The following is a 9,062-nucleotide window of genomic DNA, read 5'->3' as shown; positions in this document are numbered from 1 at the left end:
GGGCTGCAACCCTCCCAAACGATGTGGGATATCGGTACTCTTCCAGCGACCCCCTTGGTCTGCCCCACTCCCCCGCAACTGAGGTGCTGGGGTGAATGGGGGAGGGGGACTTGCCGGGTTTCCTTTCCACACCTCTCCCCCCTCCCCCCAACTTCCCAGCTCAGCTAAAGCGTTAGAAACAACCCCGCGACACTGCCGCCCTCCCGGGTACGCCCCCGGGGGCGGGGCTGGAGCGCCGCGCAGACGCAGTGCAGCAGCGCCGCGCCTGCGCCGATGAGGGACTGAAGGAGGCGGGGGATTGGTATGCGAGCGAGTGTGTGAGGGGAGGCGGCGTCGCGGGCGGCCGTGGTACTACGACAGGCGCGGGCCGGAGGGGGCGGGGGGATGCGCCGCGGCGGCGGCGGTGGCGGCGGCACGGGCGCTGGGGCTGCTGTTCGAGGCGCCAGAGCAGCGGATCCCGGTCTCGCTGCCGCAGCAGCGCGGCTGTCGCGCGCGGCCGGAGACGCCGTGCCTCTGTGCCCCTCACTTTTTTTTTAAGTAACCGGAACCAATGAACGCAGCGGGGACCCGGGCTCCGGAGGCCGCCGGTGCCGAGGGGACCGGGCTGGCGCCCGGCAGGAGCTCGCTTCTGAGGCGGCGGGGGCGGCCCGAGGAGTCGCAGGCGGCGGCGCCTGGTGGGGCGCGCGAGTGGCCGGCGGCCGGGGCGCCGCCGCGCTTCCTCCCGGGTCCCCCTCCGCGCCCGGCCTCGGGCTGGCTGCGGCGGCGGGGCTGGGCAGCGCTGCTGCTGCTGCTGCTGGGGCTGCTGGTGGCCCGCACGGCGGACGGATGCGAGCTGGTGGCCAGGAGGCGGGCGTCGGGCTCCGCCGCGGCAGCCGCCTCCTCTCCCGCCTCGGCGGCGCGCGACGGCCCGGAGCTCCTGACAGGTGAGGCCCGGGGGGCCGGCGGCTGCGGGACCCCCATCCTCGGGAGGGCCCCTGCCCGTGCCGGGCGCTCGCTGTCCGACGGCCCCGGCCAGTGCGCGATGCCGAGCCCGCGCCGGACGCCGGCGTGGTGGCCCGGGCACTGCTTGGTCGCGATCACCTCCACTCCCCCTCCACTCCGGATGCTTCCGCCGACCCCCCGACAGCCCGCTGCCGACGGAGCCGCTGGACGGCGCCGCCTCCGCCCGGCTGCCGGGCTCGGCTCTGCGGAGGCTCTCTTCCGTGCTGCGGAGCAGCCCGCGGGGTCTGCGGGGCACTGGGCCGATTTTTTTTTTTTTTTTTTTTAAAGCTGCTAGAAAGAAGTCAGCAGCGGCACTGCGGTATTGAGTCTGCCTGTGGTGCTGCTTTTGCACGGGCTGCTGGCAGCGAGTTTTCGGATTCAAAGCCCCGCTGAGCAGTGTCCCAGCAGAGGCTGCTGAAGGATTCTTTGAGAGCCATAATGCCTAGTGGCATTAGTGGTGCCTTGTTAGTATGAGGAATCTCTAAGTCGGATGTGTATGTTTTGAGCGGTGGGAGAAAGGCCCTTTTAAAAGATGGAAAGTGTTTGCTGGTGGGAGCATCACTGGGTGACAAAAGGGTGCCGAAAGCTCAGCCGGGTACTAGAAATGTACCTGTAATTTACCAAGTGCATGGTATTCCGGGGTTTGTATTTGAGCAGCACAGTTCTGATAGACGGCACCAACATCTTTTTAGTGTAGAATGTTCTCGATGTTATTGAAAAGTTGCAAACATGTTTGGTAAGGTTAGGTGGGAAATGGAATCTTTTTCAGTTTTCCAGAGTCATGTAGAACTGATAACGTTGTGGATTAAGTAATGATGTAAGGATCTTAAAGTGATTTCCTTTGGAAAAGCAGTGGAGCTCCAGTTTATTTTCTGTACTTAATTTTAAAAAGTAATCTGTAGGTTATGTGTATTAATTGCAAGACTAACAAGGAAAAAGTAAAGCAGAACAAGATGACATCATTAATTAAAGTGATAGTCCAACAGGCATCTAAAAGTTACTAACAGCTGCTCTGAGAAGTGCTCAGGAGCTATATTCTTTGGAGCAAAGCAACTATCTGGATTCTATGACGGATGTGTACTATTCTGGAGAGTAGGGCGTTGGTAAACTTGGCAAATTCTTTGGAAGTTGTAGTGTATAGAACATAAGGATCAGAATACTGTATTTAATTTGCTCGGCCCTGCAACAGATCAAGCCCTTTTCAATGGATCGTGAAACCTCAAACCTGTTACTAGGTAATCTGGATAAAATGATTACAGAATGATCAGTTTTAGGAGTATAGTATAGTTTGAGTGAGAGGACAGGTTGGATAGCTTTCTGCTTGATTAGGCTTTTTTCTCCAAATAAAAATGTGGTGAAGAACAGTGATTATTAAAAAAGTAGTAGTATAAAAATATAATGTGAAGGTTTAATGTCTCATGCAGGAATGGAGGGAGCAGAAATATTTGAGCTTCAAGAAGCTGTAAGAGTGTGACTGTTGGTTTTTTCAGCAGAAAAGTTAGATTATAATAATTGCTGATGTTTTACCAACATGTAGTTGGTAGGAGGGCACGTGATTCAGGAAATTTGGTATTTATTAACCATTAACAGTATATTGTATATGTAGATTATATCAAGGAAATTACTTCAGATGAAATTTTATTTTAATAAACTTTATAATCCCTTTGAAGATGTAAATTTCTCATATCTTAGTGGCATTGTAAAAAAGGAAGGCTGATTCTTACTAGATAAAAAATATGTCACACAGAATGAGTTTGTGCTGCAGTGCTTAAAAATAAGTTTACTAACATAATATTAACCCTGGAATTTATTTTTAATGTTCTTGTTCTTTCCCTTTGGTAGAATATAAATTTTTAGCAACTTAAACATGTCCATTTAAAGTTTAAGATAATCAAACTACAGTGTCCAAGTTAAAGTATGGTCATTTAAATAAGTTTATAATAGTACTGGTATCTGGGAAAAGGTAGATTGAAAGTCTGATAGAGAAAGAGCATATTAAAAATTTCTTTGAACTAACTGTATGGTCTGGTCTTTTCAGGGTTCTTTCCTATTCTTCCGATTGTATGAACAGCACCTTTTATGTTTCCCATTGCTGAATGTTGTGCTAAACCTAGGACATAGTGATTGGCAGTTGTACACTTAAAGAAGCAGACCTACAGACCGAACTTTAAAAATACTGTTATCGTATTCTAAGCAGTGTTAATGGATAGGCATGGAGTGGAGAGCATCAGTAATAAAAAACTAAGCTTCATAGGAATTTTGAAAATAAAAATTTCTTGAAAGAATTCTGAGAGAATTGTTCTCTGGCTCTGTATGTAATGATTAAGTTATCATTTAGCCGTGATTATTCTTACTATCTCTGAAAGTGACAGCCAAAATCACTTTATCTTCTCGCTTCTTCTGTACATTGGTATTTTATTTATTCGTTTTAAAGAGGAGAGAGACAGAGAGAAGGGGGGGAGGAGCAAGAAGCATCAACTCCCGTATGTGCCCTGACCAGGCAAGCCCAGGGTTTCGAACTGGCGACCTCAGCATTCCAGGTCGACACTTTATCCCACTGCGCCACCACAGGTCAGGCTGTAGATTGGTATTTTAAATACTGACCTTTACAAACTTCATTAGAGTTTGCATCTTACTAATAAAAACCATTCTTTTCCACTGGATTTTGCCTCTCAGAAGTTTTACTTTAGACATTAAGTGTATTTTAAGAATAAATTGCCTTTAAATCATCTATTGCATACTTAGTTTTGAGCAAGTAAGTGTTCTTATAAACCAGGGGTCCCCAAACTACAGCCCGCGGGCCGCATGTGGCCCCCTGAGGCCATTTATCAGGCCCCCACTGCACTTCCTGAAGGGGCACCTCTTTCATTGGTGGTCAGTGAGAGGAGCACATTGACCATCTCATTAGCCAAAAGCAGGCCCATAGTTCCTATTGAAATATTGGTCAGTTTGTTGATTTAAATTTACTTTTTCTTTATTTTAAATATAGTATTTGTTCCCGTTTTGTTTTTTTTACTTTAAAATAAGATATATGCAGTGTGCATAGGGATTTGTTCATAGTTTTTTTTTTTATAGTCTTGCCCTCCAACGGTCTGAGGGACAGTGAACTGGCCTCCTGTGAAAAAAGTTTGGGGACCCCTGTTATAGACTATGACAGATCATCAAAATAAACAGACCTGCTGTCATAATGAATATCTGTTTGTGTTTCCTTTATTTTTTATGTTACTTTTTCAGGAATTAGTGTGAAAATATTTTGATAAGGTCAAACCAATATTTTTAATGCTGTATAGTAAGGGCTTAAGTTATATATATATATATATATTAGGGTTCTTTCTTTGAAAGTAAATTGGAATTTAAAGCATATTAGGGATTGGTGATTAAAAGCTTGTTGATTGTGATGTAAAGCAGAGCTTTAGTAATTTAAAACATTATATTTGTTTCTTTTTTGTCTAACAGATTTAGAATCAGTGAGTTGAACCCAGCTGGGACTAATTGATCATATCAGATATGGTCCCTAAGAAATAGTTTATGAAAGGGCAATGAACATATATCTATATACACAAATACATAAATATATCACATATATAGAACACAATCTTTTACTATTTAAAATATGCAGAATAATTAAAACATTTTCTTATATGGAATTGTTCCATATATTTTTGTGTTTTTGTATTTTTCCGAAGTGAGAAGTGGGGAGGCAGAGAGACAGACTCCTGCATGCGCCTGGCTGTGATCCACCTGGCATGCCCATCAGGAGGCGATGCTCAGCGCATCTGGGCCATTGCTCCATTGCAACTAGAGCCATTCTAGCGCCTGAGGCCAACTTTGGAGCCATCCTCAGTTCCCTGGGCCAACCGGGCCAACTTGGCTCCAATGGAGCGTTGGCTGTGGGAGAGATGGAGAGAAAGGAGAGGGCGAAGGGTGGAGAAGCAGATCGGCACTTCTCCTGTGTGCCCTGGCTGGGAATTGAACCCGGGACTACCACATGCTGGGCCACCGCTCTACCGCTGAGCCAACCAGCCAGGGCCTGTTCCATTATTTTTTAAAACAAGTTTTAATTTTGGAAATATTTGCTTCTATCATTTTTTAAATGAATGAACGCAACCTTTAATACCTATATAAAGGTTTTAACTATAATTTCACAAACATTTTAAAATTTTGGAAGTACATATTGAAATTTCAATGAAAATTTAAAATAGTTCTGTTTAGTTTGAAAGAAGTTTAGGAGAGCTGCTCTAGTGTTAAGTGCATCTGTGTTGTGGGGTTTTCATTAATTTAGATGAAAATATCTCAGGTGAACATGATTGTCACAAAATTTTAAGCTTCACTTTTAATTATCTCATTTTGTATCTCTAGTATTTACTCAACAAATGTCATTTTTTAATGATAGTTTCTTGAATATAGTTTATATATGTTGGTTTGAGGAATGTTTTACAATGATTGCATTTGTTAATGTTTAGAATGTGACAATGGTTAAACTCAGTGTAGTAGTTCATCTAGTACCAGTGAACCGGTTTTTCTTTTTTGTGTGAAGTTGCTCTTTCTGAATTTAGCTTACGATTTCCTGAAGCTGCCTTTTGATGGCTAGGTTTTCTGCTTGCTGTATCCTCTTTTTCCTTCCCTATAGTTATCGTCATCAGTCCCTTTATCAGTTTTTGGTCATTGTTGTAGATTTTTTTGGGTTTTTTTGCTATTGCTAATTACAAGATTAAAGATTCTACTTTTCCATTTTGATCTAGCCTATTGTGAACATCTAAGAATTAGTCGGGCTCTTGTTGGTCTGGAAACCTTGTATCTCTTGGTACTCTTCTTGAAAATCCCGTGGCAGAACTGATTGGTCTCTGTTGGGAATCCCCTGGCACAGGAATAACTCAGAGGGCCAGTTGGAAAAGTGGATTAGGATTTAGTGTAATTTAACAATAGGAGGATCCACACGGGAATTCTTTAATTTGCTAAAGGCTTGCTTTGAATACTTACTAATGTTTTTAGATTAATTTAGACTTTTAAGTAACTGTATCAAGCATTTTGGATATTGGCCTTCTTATGAAAATAATGCAGTGTGAAACACTTTCAAAATGATGCTTTGGGATCTCTGTTATGGTAGCTAAAGTCTGAACTGGTTAAGCTACTGTTAAACAGCTAATAATATGATAAGCAAGCCATTTCTGATATTCACTAGAATTTGGACCTTATTAAGAGCTACCTAGGAGATTAAGTCTGAATTGATCAGATTTCATTACCCAAGAAATTGTTAAGCCAATGGAGAATATTACATGGGCTAGAATGCAAAAATGAGTTAAGACATGGGTCTGCCGAATAATACATCTATTTATTAAATTATTCCTAGCTGTCGGTATTATGTTAAGTGTTTTATACACATCACTGTTTTTGATTCTGACCTTAACCTATCTTTATAGCTGCTATCTTCATAGAAGAGATGAGGAAGCTGATGCAGGATGATTCTTAAATAACTTGCACAAGATCATACTTAGTAAATAGCAGCGTCAGATGTTGACTTGAGTTTCTGGTTCCAAAGCCTTGACTCTTAACTGATATGTTATATGCATCCTTATACACACAACTAAACACAATAATGAGACAGGCTAGCTTGGTACCATAATGAATTGCAAAATTTTGGGGAAAGGATAGCTATTAGGGAATATTACTTGGAGGAAGGTAGGGATTAAGCTGGTCCTTGATGTATAGATAAGACTTCTTATGGAGATGAGAGAGGCATATGTAAGAATAAGGAGTAGCCTGACCGGGCGGTGGTGCAGTTAATAGAGCGTTGAACTGGGATGCGGAGGACCCAGGTTCGAGACCCCGAGGTCGCCAGTTTGAGCACAGGCTCATCTGGTTTGAGCAAAGCTCACCAGCTTGGATCCAGGGTCGCTGGCTTGAGCAAGGGGTTACTTGGTCTGCTGAAGGCCCACGGTCAAGGCACATATGAAAAAGCAATCAGTGAACAACTAAGGTGTCGCAACGAAAAACTGATGATTGATGGTTCTCATCTCTCTTTGTTCCTGCCTGTCTGTCCCTATCTGTCCCTCTCTCTGTCTCTGTAAAAAAAAAAAGGAGTAAATTAATATATATATATATTTTTTAACTGAGTACAGGGTATATGTAGAATAGTGGAGAATGCAAGGAGAAAGTTCAAGTCAAATTATCAAAGGCTTTTCTAGTTTCTAATTTATTCCCTATATATTGAACTGTCATCACAGCTGTAACTGGGGTACTGAGTATAGAAAACTACAGGAAAATTCTGACACTTTTTTTTTTCCTAGCCATTTCACTAATTATTTGGGAAACAAACATTAAATAATTCAATTGATAGTAATTTAAAACATTTAACAATATTTTTATTTGCCAATACTAAACATGCATATGTTATAGAGAATATAAATTTAATTTTTAAGGTAAAACAAAAGGCTTGACAGGATATTGTGACATGTCAGAGCGTTTTGTTGATAATCTTAGAGTTCGAAACCCATTATCCTGTCAGGTTGAGCAGTCCTGTGGTTTTTGAACATGGGAGTGTCATGACCTCTGTGTTTGAGAAGTCTGGGTAGATGGGAGTGAGGAGATAACAGATGAAGACAAGAGGCCAGTTGGGAAGCCATACAGAAGTAGAGTTTTTGAGAACTTAAATTATGCATTGGCAATGATAATGTTTAGAGGAAACTATAAAATTTTACTGTTGGATTAGAAAGGAATTTGATTAGAGAAAACTACAGAAACAAAATTTACCTTTTAATTTTAAACACCTAGAATTTGTAGAATGACTTAAATTGGTACAAGTCCTTGAAAATATGCAAGAAGAAACATGGTTGTGGTGTCTTTTTAATTTCAAGTGTGCCTATTTAATATAAAAATTACTTTTGTGTGTAATTGAACTTATGTGATGTTTTGCAAAGTTGTTTATATAGAGCTTTATAGTACTCCACATTTTAAAAAAGCATGTTTATTCCTTAACAAAGGATACCAGTTTCCTCATTTAACTATTATAATGCATCAGAGTTCCCCTGTGTCCCCCCTCCCCCCCTTTGGAGAACAATGTGTCAGAGTACTGGCGTATTATTGTATTTGTTTTAAAATTAACTTTTGAATTTCATTGTGTGCATATCTAGCTTGTTCTGTAGAGGATCTAATTGATTTGTTCTTTTCCTTATCCTTTTAGATCTTTATATTAGTAGGTTTTAGGTATTTAATCCTTCTTGACACTTTCTAATCCTGCCTTCAGTAACTATTCTCCTTGACTGGTTTTATTGTTGCTGATTTTAAGGGTGGTTCTCTCCTCAGTCTAGTGTTCTTCTAGTCTAGCTGAACATTTCCTCCTCAGAGAACTTCATTACTAGGAAAGTTCGAAATTGGGATAGGGAACCCCAAGCCAATGATTGACTTGACTTTTGGCTCTATTCCATTTGGCCCTTGAAGTGATACCGTGTAACCATCATGGCTGCAGTCCTGAGAGTAATTTCCTTTGTTCAAGGCTTTCTCAGCCATATTGTCTAAAGCGCAACAGCTTTAAGATTAAGGCTAAAATTAGTTTTATAATGTTTAATAATGGCTTATTCAGTGTTTTTTAAGAGATAGGTAACCCCCTCCCCCACATTCTACCTTCTTTCAAGACTAGGGAACCATATAGTATGAGAAAGAACAGTTTACTTGGACTGACATTCATCTCAGAACACATGTGCTTATATCTGTCTCACTGTTTCTTGCAAGTGCATTTGTCTTTACGTGTGCTTATGCATTTTGACCTCTGTGTAATTTAGGTGCTCTCTTTAATTTCCTAGTCATTTTTGCTTTCTTCTTCTCTTTGATCTTCCTAAACTTGCCACTATAGGGAATGGAAACTCTTCAAAAACTTAATTTACAGAATTAAGTACTGATTTTTTAATTTTAAAAATACTTGAGCCCTAGCCAGATAGCTAGGTTGGTTAGAGCATCATCTCTGCACAGAGTTTGCTGGTTCAATCTCTGGTCGGGGCACATACAGGAACAGATTGATGTTCCTGTCTTTCTCTTTCCCTTCCTCTCTCTCTAAAACCAATAAAACAAAACAAAATTCTTGAAAT

General features: G+C 41.9%; 1 protein-coding gene across 1 annotated transcript in view; it reads left to right on the top strand.

Moving 5' to 3' along the window:
- Positions 1-298: 298 nt before the first annotated feature.
- The window catches only part of STIM2 (stromal interaction molecule 2), a 165,419-nt gene continuing 156,655 nt past the window's right edge, over positions 299-9,062 (top strand). Inside the window, exon 1 of the mRNA XM_066280375.1 lies at positions 299-923. Coding sequence (XP_066136472.1) covers positions 551-923 — 373 coding nt within the window. The 5' untranslated portion in view covers positions 299-550. The remainder of the gene's footprint in view (positions 924-9,062) is intronic.

Source organism: Saccopteryx bilineata, chromosome 5 (genome assembly GCF_036850765.1).
Source record: "Saccopteryx bilineata isolate mSacBil1 chromosome 5, mSacBil1_pri_phased_curated, whole genome shotgun sequence".
Classification (NCBI taxonomy): domain Eukaryota; kingdom Metazoa; phylum Chordata; class Mammalia; order Chiroptera; family Emballonuridae; genus Saccopteryx; species Saccopteryx bilineata.
This window is presented reverse-complemented; position numbering and strand designations above follow the sequence as displayed.